The sequence below is a fragment of the Mandrillus leucophaeus genome, unplaced genomic scaffold (assembly GCF_000951045.1).
Source record: "Mandrillus leucophaeus isolate KB7577 unplaced genomic scaffold, Mleu.le_1.0 Scaffold436, whole genome shotgun sequence".
Classification (NCBI taxonomy): Eukaryota; Metazoa; Chordata; class Mammalia; order Primates; family Cercopithecidae; genus Mandrillus; species Mandrillus leucophaeus.
In genome coordinates, this window is record NW_012104654.1 from 1,702,578 (window position 1) to 1,724,483 (window position 21,906).

The 21,906-nt window shown below is 40.8% G+C and overlaps 1 protein-coding gene across 2 annotated transcripts in view; it reads left to right on the plus strand.

The window, feature by feature from the left end:
- Positions 1–4: 4 nt before the first annotated feature.
- CCNYL1 (cyclin Y-like 1) overlaps positions 5–21,906 on the plus strand; it is a 44,749-nt gene continuing 22,847 nt past the window's right edge. The window contains exons 1-3 of one of the 2 annotated variants that reach the window (XM_011993898.1): positions 5–259; positions 13,990–14,064; positions 16,035–16,069. In XM_011993898.1, the coding sequence (XP_011849288.1) occupies positions 40–259; positions 13,990–14,064; positions 16,035–16,069 (330 nt within the window). In that variant the 5' untranslated portion in view covers positions 5–39. The remainder of the gene's footprint in view (positions 260–13,989; positions 14,065–16,034; positions 16,070–21,906) is intronic. The other variant, XM_011993899.1, reaches the window with a different exon arrangement.

The window sequence follows — 21,906 nt, forward strand, 5'->3', positions numbered from 1 at the left end:
GAAGGCGCCGGTGGCGGCGGAGAGGAGCGGAGGCGCCCCATGGGGAACACGCTGACCTGTTGCGTGTCCCCCAATGCCAGCCCCAAGCTGGGCCGGCGCGCGGGATCGACGGAGCTGTACTGCGCGTCCGACATCTACGAGGCGGCGTCCGGGGACGCGGTGGCGGTAGCGCCCGCTGCGGTGGAGCCTGCCGAGTTGGATTTCGGAGAGGGCGAGGGCCACCACCTGCAGCACATCAGCGACCGCGAGATGCCCGAAGGTAAGGAGGCGGCGGATGCCATCCGCCCTCGGGCTCACCTCTGCCCGCCGCCTCCCCCAGAGTCCCCCGGGAGGCATCCGCCGCCTCGGGCTCCTTCCTGCCGGTAGCCGGTTTTCCCGGGGCTGGGCTCCGGGACGAAGGCTGGCTCTGCCTCGCGTCCCCACCCTTTATTCTTTCACTGCTGCGTCTGGCCAGTTTCTTTCCCTCCTCCTTACCCTAACGCCCAGTTATTGCTCCCTCTTTCCATTCTCTCAAGCCGGCTTGGGGATCCTCTAGTCCGCCGCCCTTCTTGTTTGTAGCTCTGTTCATTGTCTGGTGGGACTTTGCTAAGACTTTTGGGGCATATTGTTTTCCTTTTCTCAATGGAAACTCAAATACCTCAACTTCGGAGTACTCATCCCATTCCCTCAACCCATCCAGATGGTACCTAAGTGAAGGAACCAGGTAAGGGTCTGATTGTTCCTTTCTCCCATCCGTGAAGGTAGCTGATGTCCGCGACAGTTTAGACCCAGATGTTTGGGAATTTCTTATTTAGACTCAAAATAGAGGTTGCCATAGGAGACACTATATGATATTCCTAATAGGTTAAGTCGGCTTGAAAGAAGCTGCCTTATTCCTTCCAACTATAATTTGAACACAGAAAGAAAGAAATGGGTGGGGGGAGTAAAATAACTGTGAAGGGTGTGAGAGGTTATTACCAGTGGTGCAGAAAAGTTGCTTTTTTGAGACGGAATCTCGCTGCGTCCCCGGCCCAGGCTGGAGTGCAATGGCGCTATCTCTGCTCACTGCAACCTCCGCCTCTAGGTTTCAAGCGATTCTTCTGCCTCTGCCTCCTGAGTAACTTGAGATTACAGGCGTGCGCCACCATGCCCAGTTAATTTTTGAATTTTTAGTAGAGACGGGGTTTCACCATGTTGGTCAGGCTGGTCTCGAACTCCAGACCTCGTGATCCGTCCACCTCGGCCTCCCAGAGTGCTGGGATTACAGGCGTGAGCCACCGCGCCCAGAGGTTGTTTTTAACTAAGAGTTTAGCCACCGAGTTCTGATTGCTTTAAAATTCCCACGGTGACAAATACATCTCCAGCCATTCTCCGGTGACTTAACAGACTTCATTACCTCCTTGTTCTAAAAGAGAGGTGAGGTGGTTCGTGGTTAAAAGTTTCAAAAGAGACAAAATATAAGTTTAGACTTTAATTTATGATGTAATGGTTTGGAAGTTAAAATGCTAGACGCTGCCTGCTCAAAAGTGTTTCCGTGGCTCCCCTTCCTTCTTCCCAGTCCTGCCAGTAGAATCCTGGTCAAAGATGAGAATGTTGGAGTTCGTCAGAGTCTAAACCGTTGGGGTAGGGGTAAGGAGAGAGGAAACGTTTAGTTTTTTGCCTCTAGAATTTTGGAAAGAGATTAGGTAAAAATAATTCCGGGCAACGGCGTGGTTCTTGAATAAAAACTAATTGCTTTGAAGTAGAAAAACATTGTATCATAAAGATGTTTAAATCCAGTGGGCTCTTTGTTTCATTTAAATGCCAGAGATTTCATTACTATAGAGGGAATGTTAGAACTCTTCTATTTAAACTTTGCTTGGGCTCTTAATTTCTTTAAAATAATAATTAAGCTTCATAATGGACATGCCTTCGTAAGTGGAAACTACTGTACTCACCTTGTGGAATATTCAGACATTGTGAAAGAATGAACAAATGTATTATGTGAGTTAATTGATTGTACCTTTATATACAAAGCATGTAAGTACTTGTGAAAACTTAATGCTCTCTTAGAGAGGTGCCAGGTAAGCCTCTGAGTGATTTTACACACCAATTAGTAGATGGATGGATGGCGTTGGGTGAGAGCCACAAATAAGGCTCTCACCCAGTGTACATGAAAATACATATTTTCATGTACATTTAATTTAGCCCTTCCAAAATAAGGCCTGTGTATATTCCCTGTGTTGCTAATGAAGAAATGAAGCGTTAGATATCTGGAATGACTATGTAAGACGGCCACTGAACAGAACTGAGGTTCTCAGTTCTCAGACTGACATGGAGATGAGATATGCCAAGTTCAGTTCTTTAAAAACTTTTAAAAATACAGAATTCATCATGTATTTTACCCATGAAGTAGTCCTGTATTTGAGAACTTATTTCGGTCTTGATTAGTTCCTTTCAAAGTTTGTTTTCCGTGATTCAGAGGCAACATTTACATCTCTCTTTTTTTTTTTTTTTTTAAGAGAAAGAGTCTCACTGTGTTGACCAGGCTGGCCCCGAACTCCTGGCCTGGGCTCAAGCAGTCCTCCCACCTCAGCCTCCTCAATAGCTGGGACCTCGGGTGTGTGCCATCTTGTCTGGCTCCGTCTTATGTCTATACATTCATTTCAGTGGATAAGAATAAAAGTTAGAGGTAACAAAATGGCCTAAATATACCCATCAAATAAACAGGTTGATAAATTTGAAGAGTTTGTTCTGGTACCTGTGAATTGAAGCTGAGAATGCCCTGGACAGAGGGATATTAGGGGAAGCTGGCAAGAAGGAAGGTAAGGTGCCAGGCATTAAGCATTAAGGATGATGATAAGGAGTGCTAAATCAGAAAAGTTGAAAAAAGAGAATTTGTAACCACAGAATTTACCGTTGTATATTAGTATGACAGTTACGTTTTTATTTCAATTTGTCTCAATTTATTTTTGTGGCATTCAATAAAGTGATAATAGAAATCTCAATTTCGGTATTTGCCTATTATTCATAAGTTTCCATAGAAACATGGCCAGAACACCAAATATAAAGTATAGACACATTGAAAGTTTGCTTTTAGTATCTTTATTTCAGACAATTTTATATCAGTCTCCCTGGAAACAGAAATTCTTACTTAGATGTAAAACATTTGGCTGGGCGTGGTGGCTCACGCCTGTAATCCCAACACTTTGGGAGGCTGAGGTGGGTGGATCACGAGGTCAGGAGTTCGAGACCAGCCTGACCAACATGGTGAAACCCCGTCTCTACTAAAAATACAAAAATTAGCTGGGTGTGGTGGCGGGCGCCTGTAATCCCAGCTACTCAGCAGGCTAAGGCAGAAGAATCGCTTGAACCTGGGAGGCAGAGGTTGCAGTGAGCTGAGATCGTGCCACTGCGCTCCAGCTTGTGCAATGGAGCAAGACTCTGTCTCAAAAAAAACAAAAAAAAAATTTTAGCTTTTCTACAATGAAGAATTATTTTTGTTACTTAAACAAAAATCATACATAAATTTTGCTCGGCTTTGTTCTTCAAGCTGTTTCTTTCTTTTTTTTTTTTTTGACAGAGCTTCACTCTTGCCTAGGCTAGAATACAGTGGCACAAACTCAGTTCAGTGCAACCTCTGCTTCCTGGATTCAAGTGATTCTCCTGCCTGAGCCTCCCGAGTAGCTGGGATTACAGGCGTGTGTCACCATGCCCAGCTAATTTTTGTATTTTTAGTAGAGATAGGGTTTCGGTATGTTGGCCAGGCTGGTCTTGAACCCCTGACCTCAAGCAGTCCAGCCGCCTTGGCCTCCCAAAATGCTGGGATCATAGGCATGAGCCACTGCGCCCAGCCTTTTTTTTTTTTTTTTTTGAGGAGGAGTTTCGCTCTTGTTGCTCAAGCTGGAGAGGAATGGTGTGATCTTGGCTCACCATTGTAGCCTCTGCCCCCTGGGTTCAAGCGATTCTCTACTTCGGCCTCCTAAGTAGCTGGGATTACAGGTGTGTGCCACCATGCCCGGCTAATTTTTTGTGTTTTTAGTAGAGATGGTTTCACCATATTGGCCAGGCTGGTCCGGAACTCCTGATCTCAGGTGATCCACCTGTCTCGACCTCCCGAAGTGCTGGAATTACAGGCGTGAGCCACCACGCCTGGTCTGGTCAAGCTGTTTCAAAGAGATGCTCCTAAGAACCTACTAAACATTTCAGATAGGCTCAAAAGTATTTTCTACTACCATGCCTTTATTTAATGGTATGTCTAACATAACTGACGGTAGTATCAGTAACTCAAGATAGTAAGATCTTATTGTCCAATTGTATTAATACTCTCGACTTTTCATAGAGCCTTTTATGTTCTGACGTTAGGAGGTTTGCTAATTTGCTGACTAAAGGCGCTCTCTGAAGTGACCTTTTCTATTCCCTTCCCTTGATGGGTGAAGGTAGGGAAAGAATTGGCAATGTGATGTGGAAAAACCTCTGAGCAACAGATCTTTCCTCTTTCCAGTAGCTATTTTAAGCCCCCCCCCTTTTTTTTTGCTTTTTTGAATAGTGATATGTTTGATGTAAAAGACTCGGAGAATACAGAAAAGTCATTGATTATACTCAGAATACTGAGTTAACTTTGATTAATATTTTGGTATTGACTTTTTGATTTTTTTGTATGCGTATGAATATAACATTTTATTTTAGAAAAATGAGATCATTCTATATGAGCTGCTTCATAACTTATAGCAGTGAAATAACGTCATAAATTCCTGAACCACTGCTTGACATCCAGAGAGTGCTCCAGTATATCTTTCCATGCCAGGGCACCCTGCTCTGTCGCATGCCTTTTTATAACTGCTTAGTGTACCATCAGATGGTTGGAGTATCATTTACCTATCCTTTATGAATGGGCATCTTTTATAGTAACATCATACACAGACTCATTACATTTGATTTCAAGGGTACCAAAACACATTTTGATGATTGATGCCTTGTACCTCCCTATAGAATTAAGTTAAATCTATGGGTTGAGTCATTTTTGTAGTTAAGATATTTTAGTGTTAAATGTTTTTATGCCAAATTGGAGTTAGCGTTGACTTTTTCCTGGACATTTGAATTCATCATTTAATATTTTTTGTTTCTTGGTAGCCTATCTTGCATCTTTAATTCTGAATAATAGCTACCACTTTAAAAGATTTGATGCTGTCTTAGATGACAAATCGAGAGAGTGTTAGAAGAAGTCTTACAAGATGTGGGAAAACTGGGAGAAACTTGACTAGTTTTGGGGGTGCTGAAACATGTTTATTGAGTACCTTTAGGTGGCCAGGCTATGTTCCAGATTCAGGGCAAACAGTGGTATACAAGACAGAGCCTCATCCTAACTCTGATCCTTACATTCTAGAGGGAGCTAGGGATAGATAATATATGAATAATCAGGAATGAGGTGGTGAGGTGCTGGGGAAAAAAGTATAATAGGGTCATGGATTGGGGAGGAGGACAGTTACATGGGGGTTGTGGGGATGAAAGATGGCTGCTCTCCTTAAGTGACCTGTGAGCAGTCCTAAAAGTGAGAAGGGAGCCTTGTGAGGATGGTTGGCGAGAGCCAGGGGTCCACGCAGATGGATAGTTACTTTGGAGTTCCTTGAATGGGAGCAAACTTGTTTTTGGCAAAGGACAGAAAGATACAGGGTGGCTGCTGAAGAGTGAAAAGGATGCCAGGACTATGGTGGGTTAAGTCCATGTATGCATAGTGGGCCTTGGCAAAGAATATAGACTCTAGTTGTGATAGGAAACCATTGGAGGATTTTTTTTAATTCTGGGAAATATTTTTAATTCTTTCTTTTTTTGAGATGGAGTCTCACTCTGTCGCCCAGGCTGGCTCAATCTCCGCTCACTGCAACCTCTGCCTCCCGGGTTCAGGCGATTCTCCTGCCTCAGCCTCCCTAGTAGCTGGCACTACAAGCACATGCCACGACACCCGGCTAATTTTTTGTATTTTTTAGTAGAGACAGGTTTTCACCATGTTAGTGAGGATAGTCTCACTCTCCTGACCTCGTGATCTGCCTACCTTGGCCTCCCAAAGTGCTGGGATTACAGGTGTGAGCCACCGCACCCGGCCAATATTTTCAGTTGTTTAAGAAAAAGACCAGACAGTGGCTCATGCCTATGATCCCAGCAGTTTGGGAAACTGAGGCAAGAGGATTGCTTGAGCCCCGGAGGGGGCTGGGGCTAGCCTGGACAACATACTGAGACCCTACCTCTACAAAAAGTAAATTAGCCAGGTGTGGTGGCACACACCCATAGTCCTAGCTACTCAAGAGGCTGAGGCAGGAGAATCTCCTGACCCCAGGAAGTTCAAGGCTGCAGTGAGCTATGATTGCGCCACTGCCCTCCAGCCTGGGTGACAGTGAGACTGTCTCAAAAAAAAACAAAAAAAACCAAAAAAAAACCCAGACTAGCTGCAAAAGTAGGTAACAAAGTGATGAATAGACAAGTCACAGAAAAATAAATGCAGATGATCCTTAAACACAGCTTCACACTTAAGAGAAATACAAATGAAAACTATGCTGTGACTTCTCTGCTGTTGGGAGAAGAGCCAAAAACTTGACAATACATTCTTTGGTGTGGCTGCAAAGAGAGTTGCATTCGTATATTGCTGGTGAAAATGCAAAGTGGTTTGAGTCTGTGAAGGGGAATTTGGCATAATCACAAACATTGCAAATACATTTAATCCAGAAATTCTACTTCAGGGAATTTATCCTGAAGGCATACCCCATAAATATGAAATAACATGTGCATAAGGCTCTGTTGCATTATTTTCAGTAGCTAAATATTGGAAATAATATATCTAGTTAGAAACTGGTAAAATAAACTGTTATATCCACACAGAGGAGAACTATAAAAAAAAACAACAACAAATCTCTCTTTACTGCTATGGCTATGGCATGATACCCAGATATCCAGGATATGTTACATGAAAAAAACAAGGAGGAGAACAGTAATCTTATTTCTTACATTACTGTAACGAATAATATGTATTTGCTTATTTAAAACAACCACACTGAAAAGAATTCTTGGTGGTGGTGTGAGACTGTTTTTCCCTTAATTTCAGGGGTAGCCAAAGTGCATATTTCCTCAAGATGTTATTTTGATATGGGCTTTCCAATAAATGCTAACTGTTCACTTTTGCTTTTAATTTGTGAAAACTTTGTTTTGTAATTTATTGTGCATTATGTGGTATATAGCAATTGCTTTTTTTTTTTTTTTTTTTTTTTTGAGATGAAGTCTAGTTCTGTTGCCCAGGCTGGAGTACAGTGGCACGATCTCAGCTCACTGCAACCTCCACCTCCTGGGTTCCAGCAATTCTCCTGCCTCAGCCTCCTGAGTAGCTGGGACTACAGGCATGTGCCACCACACCCAGCTGATTTTTATATTTTAGTAGAGATGAGGTTTCACCATCTTGGCCAGGCTGGTCTTGATCTCCTGACCTCAGGTGATCTGCCCACCTCAGCCTCCCAAAATGCTGGGATTACAGATGTGAGCCACTGCACCTGGCCTATCGCAATTGCTCTTGCATTTCATTTTATTCTCACTATATTTTGAGTTAGGTAGTATAGGAATTATACTTGTTTTACATATAAGAAGACAGGCTTTGAGAGGTGTAAATTGAGTTTTCCAAAGTTTTTTAGTTTGTTTTTTGTTTTTGAGATGGTCTTTATCTGTTGCTGATGCTGGAGTGCAGTGGTGTGATCATGGTTCACTGCAGCCTCCACTTCTTGGTCTCAAGTGATCCTCCTGCTTCAGCCTCCCAAGTAGCTGGGACTACGTTTTCCAAGGTTTAAAAAGATAAGACTTGGTATGGTCATGTGTGGTAGGTCATGCCTGTAATCCCAGCACTTTGGGAGGCTGAGGCAGGCGGATCACGAGATCAGGAGACAGAGACCATCCTCGTCAACATGGTGAAACCCCGTCTCTACTAAAAATACAAAAATTAGCTGGGCGTGGTGGCACGTGTGTGTAGTCTTAGCTACTTGGGAGGCTGAGGCAGGAGAATCGCTTGAACCCCAGAGGCAGAGGTTGTAGTGAGCTGAGACAGCACCATTGCACTCCAACCTGGGGGGCGGTAGAGTGAGACTCTGTCTCAAAAAAAAAAAAAAAAAGGCTTGCTAGATCAAGATTTCAAGATATAAATTTCAAGATGTAAATTTCAGATATATGGCATATAGGATTAGAATTTATAGAATGACTCATGGACTTCTTTGGATACTGTCATTTTTCCACCTTTTTTTCAGTTAATAAAGGTTTAGAGTTAAAATAGTAACATTGGATAATGAAAAATGGAGGTACTTATAACCCAGACTTTTATTTTTTTTTCTCTGGAGGAGACAGGGTCTCAACTCTGTCTGTTGCCCAGGCTGGAGCACAGTACTGCCCTTAGAGCTCACTGTAACCGCAAATCCCTGGGCTCAAGCTATCCTGCCGCTTCAGCCTCCTAAATAGCTGGGACTACAGGCATGTGCCTCCACACCCAGCTGATCTTTTAAAAAAATTTTTGTAGAGATGGGGGTCTCACTGTGTTGCCCAGGCTGGTCTTGAACTGTCCTCAGGTGATCCTTCTGCCTCAGCCTCCCAGAGTGCTGGGATTACAGGTGTGAGCCACTGCACTCCACCCAGAAATGTTCTTAAAAGTCTAAAAAAGGAGTTAAGTGCTATTAAGAAGTACATCTGTAATCCCAGAAATACATAAAGGGAGAAAGGTATACTATAGCATATGAAGTGTCACAGCTCAGTCACAATCACTAAAACATAGATTGAGGAGTAAAAGTCAGTTAAAGCAAGAGTGAACGCTGACATAGAAGGAGGTAGAGAAGTGATTTGGAAACCAGATTTGGGATTGTCAGAAGCTGGGAAAGCAGAAACAAGGCATGAGTGAGCATGAGATTGGAGCTTGGCTGTGTACTGTGTGACCTCAGATGAGGCAGGGCAGCTCAAGACCCATCAAGTAAGACTTACCTGATGGGTGGAACGTGTGACTTAGATAAAATCTCAGACTTTACATCATAATTGAGAGGTTTGAAATGTTTGTGTTATGGACCTAAGACTAATACATTGTGTATTATGATAGAGCAGGTCAGTAAATGCAGTAAGCCTTTAAACAAACAGATGCCCAGCAGTTGGCCCAGAAACTGCTGATATCTCCTGTTTAATTGGGATATATTGAAATCAGTATGTTGAAATCAGTCTCTTTCTCTGAAATATGCTGCTTCTGTCAGTTACTTTCTTGGTTGCTGCCCTCTCCCTTTAATATATTGACAAGAAAAATCATTTCTTTACAGTTTACAATTGCATAATTTTACACTTTTGGCCTTCAGTAATGCATTTCATTTATTCTAAGTTCCATATTTTTACATTTTTAATTAACATCTGTGAAATTGAGATGGCTGATAGATTCAAGGAAAAACAGTGTTCAATGTCAGTGGATCTTACAGATTTCTTCTCCTGAGGGGTGTTTATATTAAGACCCGAGTTTAATTTTTTTTGTCTTACTTGCCCCCCATCATACTATCATGCTTTCAAATTAAGTTGCAATTTAAATTGATAATACAAAAATGGTGGGTCTTAAAATACAATTTTAGACATAATCCCTAACCATGATATCAAAAACCATTTCTTCTAGTTTCAAACTTTCTTAGGAGTGTTTTGTTTTGTTTTGTTTTGCTTTGTTTTGAGACGGAGTCTTGCTCTGTCGCCAGGCTGGAGTGTAGTGGCACCATCTCGGCTCACTGCAACCTCCGCCTCCCGAGTTCAAGCAATTCTCCTGCCTCAGCCTAATGGCTTAAATGTCCATTCTGTAAAATAGCATTGTGTGGTATTTGTTAGTGCAAGTTATATAGGAAATTGTATCAAATAAATAAATGCCAGTTACAGCCATGGTGATGTTCCTCATTCACATCAATAGGAATTTTTTTTAAGCATCCAAAGCTAAAACTGATATAACTGGTGGCATTATATCCTAATATACCCTTAACTCCTTTAGAAAGCAACTGAGCACTATATACTGAGTGATGAAAACAATCTGACCTTTTGGTCTGATTATCCCACTTTTGTGAAAAATCTTTCCTAAGGAGATTTTAAAAATAATTTAAAAATACCATAAAATTTAAGGTTTTCCTCCTAAGAGCAGAGCTTTGTAAGTACCTAAGTCCGCAACAATATGGGGATTGGCTGAGTAGAGTATAGGAATAACACTTGATGGACCATCATTTATCCATTGCACAGTAAATATTCTCCATTGGAGTGGAGATCATTTGTAAAATAAGACGTAAGTTGTATATGGATTAGAGCTATTTTTTTAACATGCATAAGAAAAGCAACTTAAGGCTGGGCACAGTGACTCATGCCTATAATCCTGGCACTTTGGGAGGCTGAGGCGGGCAGATCATGAGGTCAGGAGTTCAAGACCAGCCTGGTCAACATAGTGAAACCCCGTCTCTACTAAAAATACAAAACTTAGCCGGGCATGTTGGCATTTGGCATGCACCTGGAGTCCCAGCTACTTGGGAGGCTGAGGCAGGAGAATTGAACCTGGGAGGTAGAGGTTGCAGTGAGCTGAGATCAGGCCACTACACTCCAGCCTGGGTAATAGAGCGAGACTTTGTCTCAAAAAAAAAAAAAAAAAGGAAAACAACTTAAAGTAATGGTTGTGAGTTTATAATTTGTAATTTGTTTGTTTGTAATTTGCAAATGAAGCATTATTTTGACTCTTGCAAATTTCTGTTCATAAGATATTAAAGGAATGAGTTAGAAGATTTTGTCTATCCCCACCTTTAGTGTGATCACATCAGTATTGTTCATAAACCAGGCCTCTTACTTGCAAGTTCAAAAAATCTATCTCAAAATAGTTAAAAATTAAAAAAAAAATTGTATAACCAGGGATTCACATAGTCAATTAGGGACTACTTGACCCGGGAATTAAGTGATCTCAGAACTTGTCTCAGTTCTGCTCTTCTGTTGATCTCTCCTGAAAAGACACCCTTCATGATGGCAGAGGGAACCACGGGTGGCAGCTCCTGGCTGTCTAACAGTGCTAGAGTACAGCCCTGCCTTTATCCTCTGGTTCCTGGGAAGTCCCAAGAGAAATGTAACTGATTGGCCAGCTGTAAGTCACATGTCCACCCTAAAACCCCTGAGTTGAGGGAGTGCCAGCTTGTTTCTTGGGCTAATTTGGCTTTTTTCTCTATATCTTTTCATTTCTTTTATACTAGCTGCCTTGGATTTTTTTTTTTTTTTTTTTTTTAAGATGTAGTGTCACTCTGTCGCCCAGGCTGGAGGGCAGTAGCATGATCTTGGCTCACTGCAACCTCCGCCTCCTGGGTTCAAGCGATTCTTCTGCTTCAGCCTCCCGAGTAGCTGGGACTAGATGCACACGCCATCACGCCTGTCTAATTTTTTTGTATTTTTAGTAGAGATGGGGTTTCATTGGATTGATCAGGCTGGTCTCGAACTCCTGACCTCATGATCCGCCAGCCTTGGCCTCTCAAAGTGCTGGGATTACAGGCATGAGCCACCATGCCCAGCCGCCTTGGATATTTATTATATTTACACAGTAGCACATCTTGGTTTTCTTATATTTAAGAAATTCATATTACATAGTAGCACATCTTGGTTTGGTGGGGGTGGGGGTGGGTAGAGTGGTATGTGTGTGAAGCCTGCTCCTCTTTGATTTTGGTACTTAATTTTCCTGGACTTCCATTGAAAATTCCTGTTTAAATTTATCATGACGTGGGTACTGATTTGTAATATGGCCTCTTCTGTAAACATTAGTTATTTTTTAGATTCAAATGGTGGTAGTATATTTGCTTTCTTTTTGAAAGGAAGTAGTCAGGAATCCTTTTAGAAGCTTTAGGTAGAGGCTGGGTGTGGTGGCTCACGCCTGTAATCCCAGCACTTTGGGAGGCCAAGGGGGCAGATCACAAGGTCAGGAGTTTGAGACCAGCCTGGCCAGCATGGTGAAACCCAGTCCCTACTAAAAATACAAAAATTAGCCGGGCATAGTGATGCATGCCTGTAGTCCCAGCTAGTTGGGAGACTGAGGCAGGAGAATCGCTTGAACCTAGGAAGTGGAGGTTGCAGTGAGCCAAGATTGCACCACTGTACTCCAGCCTGGGCAACAGAGTGAGACTCTGTCAAAAAAAAAAAAAAAAAGAAGAAGAAGCTTTAGGTAGAGGCAGTTGTGAAAGTCTCTGCCTGTCATTTTGTGCACAAGTGATTTTATTTTTCCAAGTAGCTTAACATTGTCACATCATCTTTTAAAGATGTGGAAAAACTTTAAACATAATTTTTGTGTGGGTCTTTTACATAAGAATAGTTTTCTCCAAAAACATTTTAATAAAGTTCAGTCAAGGAATTTCCATGGAGAATAAAGCAATTGGTTTAGGTATGTAAGTTTTTAGTGATCTGGCAGTACTATTAAAATGGATGATTCATAATTCTTTTTAACCAGAAAGTCCCAAAATTATATTCATGTAAGATTCTAACCAAATTACTTGGAAGAGAGAAAAGGATTCTAGGTAGATAAATTTGTGAAATACTGAATTCGACAGTAATCACTACTAGACTGATTAGTTTTTAATATATCAATGTGCATTTTGATTTTGTAAGAGCCAGGGATAGAGTATATTGTCATTTGACCACTAAATCGCTTTTTAAAAAGTAGAGCAATTATATTAATATGTAGTTTTGGGAAATACCGCTTTAACTGTTACTATGGATCTTGGCCCAGTTTCTTACAAGATTGGTTAAGATAAGTGGCTTGAAATGGACCTTGCTGGGCTGAGCCCGGTGGCTCACCCCTGTAATCCCAGCACCTTGGGAGGCTGAGGTGGGTGGATCACCTGAGGTCAGGAGTTTGAGACCAGCCTGGCCAACATGGTAAAATCTCGTCTCTACTAAAAATACAAAAATTAGCTGGCCTGGTGGGAGGCATCTGTAATCCGAGCTATTTGGGGGACTGAAGCAGGAGAAGAATTGCTTGAACCCGGGAGGTGGAGGTTACAGTGAGCCGAGACTGTGCCACTGCACTCCACTCCAGCCTGGGCGACAGAGTAAGACTCCATCTCAAAAAAAAAAAAAAAAAAGGACTTTGCTGAAGAATACCATAGATTTTATTTTTTCCCCTCATGACAGTTTTTATTATCCCATATAATGGCAAAGTTTGTTTCATGAAAATTTAAGAGTCTGTTTTGTAGTCTTACCTAAAATATATTATCCAACTTTGGTGCTTGGTGAACTACAGGCAGATTTATCATGACATAGATAGGGGCAAAATTTTTTAGAAACAGCCCTAAGATCTGCTTCAAAACATACTCTTGATGTAACACCAAATTAACCATACTGTTAGAAGGAAGAAATGAGAAATTGAGGGCAAAAGTTAATAATTTTCTAACATGTTCCTGTATATTAGAACACAGAACTTCTATTCAGTCCTCTTAAATCTGCCATGATGAATAGCCCCCCAAAAAACCACAGCTAACTAAATTAGTTCACTTGTTGAATGGAGTTAGAATTAGCCATTTGATTGTCTAAAGAACATTTGCCAAAAACAACTCTTTGTTTTAACCATATTTGATGTATTGAGCTAGTGCCTAACGGTAACTGGCCACAGCATCGCCTGCTACTTGAGATTGTTCTTGAAATGTGCTAGTAATAGCAGCAGAGAGGAGAGTGTGGTTATATTTCTATTCGATAAGTTGAAGGAGGGGAGGGTATGTGTATGATTCATGTAACATTTGTGCCAGATTGTTTAGGCACAGATTTTTTATTAAAAGTCTCTGACACAGCCTGGTTTTGTCCACGTGTATGGAGAGATTCTACAGTTTTGCATTCCCCAGGAGTATTTCTGTATTGTTGTCTTTATTTCCGTCATATTTATTACTAAAAACTTCTCTGAAGACTGTTAAAAGTGATTAAAATGGATGTGTATCTAATTTCAGAAATCATCTTTTCTACACACCTAAAGTATCACATTTTTTTCCTCCTCTTCTATAGATTTAGCTTTGGAGTCAAACCCTTCTGACCATCCAAGGGCAAGCACAATTTTCCTGAGCAAATCTCAAACAGATGGTAAGACAAAACTGTTTTTTCCTTCCAAGGAAAAGACTGAAAACTGTTTCTATTTTATTGGATGTATTATAGAAGGCATTTAGAAGAACTGATGTATTAGTTTAAATTTTTCTTTTCATATGTTCACTTATTTTAATATGTGATATACTTTCTTTTAGTTGTGATTGTTTAGTAATAACATGTAGACCTTCTATTTACAGGTTTTGTCACCTTTTTATCAACACAATTAATGGCCACCTGATTTAGTAACATTGATTTTTTTTTTTTTTTTTAAGAGGCCGGAGTGCCTTTATTGCCCAGGCTGGAGTGCAGTGACGCTGTCTCAGCTCACTGCACCCTCCACCGCCCATGTTCAAGCAGTTCTCCTGCCTCGGCCTCCCAAGTAGCTGGGACTACAGACATGAGCCACCACGTCCGGCTAATTTTTGTATTTTTATTAGAGACGGGGTTTCACCATGTTGGCCAGGCTGGTCTCGAACTCCTGACCTAGTGGTCCGCCCTCAGCCTCCCAAAGTGCTGGGATTACAGGCGTGAGCCACCGCGCCCGACCAGTATCATGGATTTATACTTATTTCTACACACTTCTTTGACCTCTTTCCCTTGTCCAAAAGAGTACATTTTAAAGATGAACGATAGGGTTTAAGCTGCAGCTTGGTTTCATTTGAACACATTTTTTAAAAAATCAGTTTGTATACAGGGATTGAATCTGTGATTTTGGCTTCCTTTTATACAATGCTCTAACCACATGAGCCTATCACATTCAAATTTTTGCTACTCAGAACTTTTAAGCTATTAACTTTTCCATCCTAATGTAATGTAAATGTAAACATGCCCTATGGTGTTTCCCAGAAGGTTAGCCTCAGCAAGCGAAACTTATGTACATTTTCCTTGCCTTGCTTGTTTTAGGATGAGAATCAGAACCGTTGTATTTTTCTGTACTCCTGTTTATCTTCCTTAAAATTATGTTAAATCCTAATTTGTTTGCTAAAAAGCCGTACACAGCTAGGTTTTTCAGTTTATTTCAACAAGAATACAAGAAGTAGGGGTTCTGTAATATTTGAAGTAATGCAGCACAACACAAAATGGGGGGTTGTAAGCTGCATTTTCGAAGCTTGTGTGGACTTTCATCTGTCTTGAGCTGGTCATTTCTGGTTAGGATAGTTTATGTCTTAGTTTCTTTCAGAGCCACAGGCTTCTCACACATGCAGAGTGTGGAAGCAGTAAAAGAAGAGCTATCCCATGCTCCTCTTTCTTCAGTGGTAAGGAGTGTGTGCTTGTGATACTCGTCTAGCATCAAAGGAAGAGGCAGTGTAGGAAACAAAGCGTGGTCCAAGTCCCTCTTGGAGCTTTTATTCTTCTGGCTTTTGTTAAAATGATTTTATGTGCTGAATATACCGTGTTCAGTTAGGTTAACATTCATTTTAACTTTTAAATTTAAGGTAGTTTACTTTCCACTTGTATAAAGACCCGTTTATTTTTTCAGTAACATATTAGTAGATGACCCGTAAGTGGTTCAGGATGCTTGCAGGGATTGTGGCGCAGCTAGAGATTGGCACCTAGTCAGAAACTGGTTCTTAGAGCTGTCAGCAGTTAGATCTTGGTAATTAAGTGACCTCTAAATGTAGAATTAAAAAATGCTACTGGATGATGGTTCGGATATGCAACAGGGAAACCTATTAGCTAAATTTCTCATTAAGCATAATTTGTTTTGCCCCTTTCTTTTGTACATAAGGATTCTTTCATTTCTATGTAGTAGAATATCTGTTAGGTCAAAAAGTAAAACTAAGTTTTTAGATTTTATTTTATGGGATTCATCTTGCCAGATGATTTAAATGATGAGTTTTGTTGGAAATTATTTTTTAAATGGAATTTTTATCTCATTTTGTATATTGGTAATCAGATGATCAGCAACTACTTTTATACTGTGGCATTTATATCAGAATTGATCAGCTAATTTTTTTTATTCTTAGTGCGAGAAAAGAGGAAGAGCAACCATTTAAACCATGTAAGTAAACAGTTGGAAAGTTAAGAAATTAATAATTGAATTAAAAGTATGTCTGCTGTGATTCCATAAAAATATAATGGGGACCCAATACTGTTAGTATGGGCCTCTTTTTGTGGATTTTCTAAATCATTTCTATTTTCCTAGGAATCAAATTTATGCAGGAAAGTCTTTGACTTAGTGTGCCCATTTGTTCAGGGTTTCTGACATTTAAGTTAAATTTCAGTAATTTGGTTGTGGTATAAATATCTGCCTTAAATATTTTTGCGTACATTTTTTAATCTTTTTAAAAATCAAGTAACAAAATTATAATAGCTAACTTCATTTTTAGCAGTATATGTTGACTTCCTGTCATAGCAGGTGAAAGCTTAGCTTCCTCACTCTACCGTGACCTTATTTTCTTTCCTCTATTCCCCCCACATATATCACATTTTAAATTAAATCAGGAATCGATGTTTACATTGTTATGATTATACAGCTATTATTCACTGCTGAGTCATATGTTATTCTTACTTTCTCCTCCTTGTACATCTTTTGTTTCTCTTAAATATTTCCAAAATCTGAGCATGTCTGCATGTCTCTTTTCCTAGCCTCCACTAACTCACACAGCCAAATGCAGTGAGTATCCCTTGACTGGTCTCCTTGCTTTCATGTTCTTTTTTTTTTTTTTTTTTTTTGTGGAATTAATTCCCTGACTATATTCATTTGGCTGTTTTCTAACAGCTATTTTCCCCCCCAAATGTTGTAGCATTTGCCACATGCCTATCAAAAGTATTTTCCATCTACTAAAACACATCTGTTCCATTTTTCTCTTGGAGACAACTTTACTCAGCCTTTTGTCATCCTCCTCAAATATAGACGGGCTTTTCCTAAGCCTGCTCTGTGCCTGTTTTCCTGGGATCTCTCTCTGAAGTCACCTGGGATCTCACATAACTCCTCTTGTTTTGGGTCCCTTAAATCCTAGATTCTGTATTCTCTCTATCTTGTTATCCTTCGTAGTTGTACTGGAGCACATTTTCCTGGGAAAGGGTCCATAGACAGGCATAGAGATCTAGCCTGTCCGAAAACCTCTCATTTCTTTTTCTCTCTCTTTTTTTTTTTTTTTTTTTTTTTGAGAGAGAGTCTTGCTCTTGTCCCCCAGGCTGGAGTGCAGTGGTGTAATCTCGGCTCACTGCAACCTCCACCTCCCGAGTTCAAGCAATTCTCCTGCCTCAGCCTCCCGAGTAGCTGGTATTAACGGTGTGCTCCGCCATGCCTGGCTAATTTTTGTATTTTTGGTAGAGACGGAGTTTCACCATGTTGACCAGGCTGGTCTCGAACTCCTGATCTCAGATGATCTGCCCACCTTGGCCTCCCAAAGTGTTGGGATTACAGGCGTGAGCCACTGTGCCTGGCCTTTTTTTTTTTTTTTGAGACAGGGTCTCACTCTGTTGCCCAAGCTGGATGACAGTGGTGTGATCTCGGCTCACTGTATTCTTAACCTACTGGGCTCAAGTGATCCTCCCATCTCAGCCTTCTGAGTAATTGGGACTATAGGTGTGTGCCACTATGTGCAGCTAATTTTTGTATTTTTCCATCGAGATGGGGTTTTGCCCTGTTGCTCAGGCTGGTCTCAAACTCCTGGACTCAAGCCATCCACCCGCATCAGCCTTTCAAAGTGTCGGGATTACAGGTGTGAGCCACTGCATCTGGCCAAAGCTTCCTATTTCATAAGAGTATAAAATGCTAGAGTATAAAATGCTAGGTTCACACTAAATTTCATTGTTCTGAAGACATTTCTCTATTGTGTTCTCATTATGGTATTCTTGAATCTGTTGCCATTGTGTGATACAGTACATGTAACCAGTTTTTACATGTCTCTGGAAGCTTTTTAGTGCCTTCTCTATCCCTGAGATCCTGAAATTTCATAATATGGCTTGCTATGTACCTTTTCTTTCTCTTTTCTTTTTTTTTTTTTTTTTTGAGACGGAGTCTTGCTCTGTCGCCAGGCTTGAGTGCAGTGGCGTGATCTCAGCTCACTGCAATCTCCATCTCTCAAGTTCAAGTGATTCTCCTGCTTCGGCCTCGCAAGTAGCTGTGACTACAGGCGCACGCCACCAGGCCCGACTAATTTTTTTGTATTTTTAGTGAAGAAGGGATTTCACCATGTTGGCCAGGATGGTCTCGATCTCCTGACCTTGTGATCTGCCTGCCTCGGCCTCCCAAAGTGTTGGAATTGGGATTACAGGTCTGAGCCACCGCACCCAGCCTGGACCTTTTCTTTTTATTGGGACCAATAAGTCTGCAGACTATGTCTTCTACAGAATTTTCTTGTTTCTTTGTTCCTTCTTTTTCCTGATATTCTTAGTATTCAGATGCTGAGCTTTTTAGACCAGTGTTTCTGCATTGATCTTTAATTGTCTCCCCCCCCACTCTCCCATTTTCTAGTCAGTCTTTTGTTCTACCTGTTGGGCATTCTTTTACTTTATGCTCTAACCCTTCTATTGAATCTTTCATCTTTTTGAGGGTGTTTTAAGAATTTTTTAAAGTTTTCATTTGCTTCTGGATTTTCACAACTCCCATGCATTCCTTTTTCCTATTGTTTTGCTCTCTCTTGTTGGAGGCTTCCCTCACATGTGTGATAGTCCCTGGCTTTCTCTAATTGCAAGCAGGACTGTTGTTAACTGATGGTTCTTACTGCAAGGACATTGGAGGCCAAGCCAGCCTTTAATTTAGGGGACCTCCATCTGTTACCTGGTGGGTCTTATCTTATCTTTTCTCTTTTCTTATTTTTCTCCTTTCCCCTTTCCTTTTTCCTTTCCTTTCCTCCTTCCTTTCCCCTTTCCTTTCTCCTGTTCTGTGCTTTCCGTTGCTTTTCTTTCTGACAGAGTCTCATTCTGTCGCCCAGGGTGGAGTGCAGTGGCGTGATCTCAGCGCCCTCTGCCAAGATGCAACCTCTTCCTCCCGGGTTCAAGCAATTCTTGTGCCTCAGTCTCTTGAGTGACAGAGATTACAGGTGTGTGCCACCACGCCCGGCTAATTTTTTTTTTTTTTTTAGTAGAGACAGGGTTTTGCCATGTTAGCCAAGCTGTTCTCGAACTCCTGGCCTCAAATTCACCCACCTCAGTCTCCCAAAGTGCTGGGATTACAGGTGTGAGCCACTGTGCCCTGCTGGGTGCATCTTTTCTGAGACTGTTCAGTTTCTTCAGAGAAGACTCTCCCAGTTTTCTACCTGGGGAGTACAAGCATGGCTGCTCGTTTTCCAGAAGCAGAATTGGAAAAAGGGAGGTAGAGTTCTACTTCTCAGTGTGTAGTTTTTTTTCCCATTTCTCAGATTTCAGTCCTACTATTTCTGAGCCCAGACCTTATATATTCTTTATAAGATGGGAGGACAGGTGGACCTGGGACTCTAACTACATGTTTTCAACTGACCTTGCTGGTTTTGTTTTATGTTTCATTCCACCTTCCAAGGTGCCATGTGTCTTTGAGTTTGGAGCCTGCCTTGGGTTCTGCAAGACAAACTAACTTGATCCTGTTCCAGTCACTCTCTCTAGGCACTAAAGTTGTGCTTCCATATCAGTTACCACTCCATTGTCTTTTTCATCTTTCAAGATTTATTAAAAATCATCTGCTGTGGCCAGGTGCGGTGGCTCACGCCTGTAATCCCAGCACTTTGGGAGGCTGAGGCAGGCGGATCACTTGAGGCCAGGAGTTTGAGACCAGCCTGGCCAACATGGTGAAACTCCATCTCTACTAAAAATATAAAAATTAGCTGAGTGTGGTGGTGTGTGCCTGTAATCCCAGCTGCTCAGGAGGCTGAGGCAGGAGGATCGCTTGAACCTGGGAGGTGGAGGCTGCCGTAAGCCAAGATTGCACCACTGCACTCTAGCCTGGGCAACGGAGCAAGACTCTGTCTCAAAAATTAATTAATTAATTAATAAACTCTCAAAAATGAATAAATAAAATAAAATAAAATAGAAAAAGTTTCTGCTGTCATTCCTGTTGCCTGATCCTGTGTATGACCTTTATTTTATGTCTTTAATTCTAATGAAATTTCAGGAGAGCGAGGAAATACATTTATGGTCAACCTGCCATGTTTAACCCAAATTTAGAACCTTTATTTAAAGTGTAAATCTAAGTTTAAATTCAACAGAATGATACTAATCCAGACATTTTTTAGTTATACCTGTAATAAGCATATTATACTCTTCTACTGAGGGCTTAGGAATTGTATTCAAACTCTGCACCCTGCTATATTGTCCCATTACTGTGCAACATAGATGGAGGTGTTTTCATTAATGCACAAAATGTCAGAAATTTTTAAGTTAATTAAAAGTCATTCTTTTTTTTTTTTTTTTTTCTGAGATGGAGTCTGTAGTAGCATTTACCTCTTATTTTAAATGGGTTAAAATAAGAGGCATTAGGCACAATGGGAAAAGTCAGTGGGTAGGGATAGGAGTTCAACAGGTACTTTACCTTTAAGGTTTCAGTTGTGACTCAGTAGACTACTAAGTGTGATTATTTTATATCTTTGCTATTCTACCTTAAGTCTACTCAGTACCCCTTCCCTTTCTTGTTAAAGATTGTCATTTGTGCAGACTAAATGAAGATGAATGATATATTCTTTGTCCCTATTTTGTGACTACGTGAAATAACATCTGTAAACTTGCAGTAGTGTTTTGCTGTTTGGATTTTTTTTTTAAAAGTATTTGTATTTTATATTATTATGTTTGCCGGTAGTTTGTTGAGGTTGTAAGTCAGCATTGGTAAGGCTTTAGCCTAAAATAAAGGAAATTGTTGAGTTTTCTCGCAAGATGATGGGGGAATTACCTGTTGCCAGCTATAATTGCTTTGCTCAGAAGCTTAATTCTGCCACCCTCTAGTCTCAAGAGATACAGGGATGCTCTTGATAACAAAAAATTTGGATAGTTGAAAGTTAGTGCTGTGTCTCATGCTACATATTGATTAGCAGAGAGGTTTCTTTTTTTTTTTTTTAAGACCAAGTCTCGCTCCATCACCCAGACTGGAGTGCAGTGGTGCGATCTTGGCTCACTACAACCTCCGCCTCCCAGGTTCAAGCCATTCTCCTGCCTCAGCCTCCCAAGTAGCTGGGATTATAGGAGCCCACCACTACACTTGGCTAATTTTTGTATTTTTAGTGGAGATAGGGTTTCTCCATGTTGGCCAGGCTGGTCTCGAGCTCCTGACCTCAGGTGATCCACCCTCCTTGGCCTCCCAAAGTGCTGGAATTACAGATGTGAGCCACCGTGCCCGGCCCCACCTTCCACTTTGAATGAAAGTATTTGAATGAGTCAATTGTTATTTTTTATACTGTATTTGTTTTTTGAGACAATAAAAGTATATACATTAACACACACAGTTAATGTAAACTATATACATTAAATATAATAGCTTAAACATGAGTTTAGATATAGTTGAAAACATTTCTAGCTTGAAGGAGAATTTGGTCCTTCAAAGAGTAATACTTTTTAAAAATAGAATATCTGGGACTTTTTGTTAGTAAGAATTAAGTGACTGCAGTAAAAACATCTGAAACAAAATGGTGTTACACTGTATGGATATTTCTGATTATTGGCTACTGGCAATTTTTAAATGCATGCACTTTTAAAAGCAACAACTAGACCTTCTCCCTGCCCTGTCTTTATGTATATGTGTGGGATACTGATGAGAGAGTGTGACAACGTGGTAAAAATTATCATATTAATAGGAAGAAGGAAGGCTCATCTGAATTAGTCGTTTTTTTTTTTTTAAGTGTTAAAATTATTAGTATTCTGTGGTTTAAAAAAAATGCTACTGTTACTTTCAGCTATTCCATGACTGGGATTTGGTTACTGACCTTA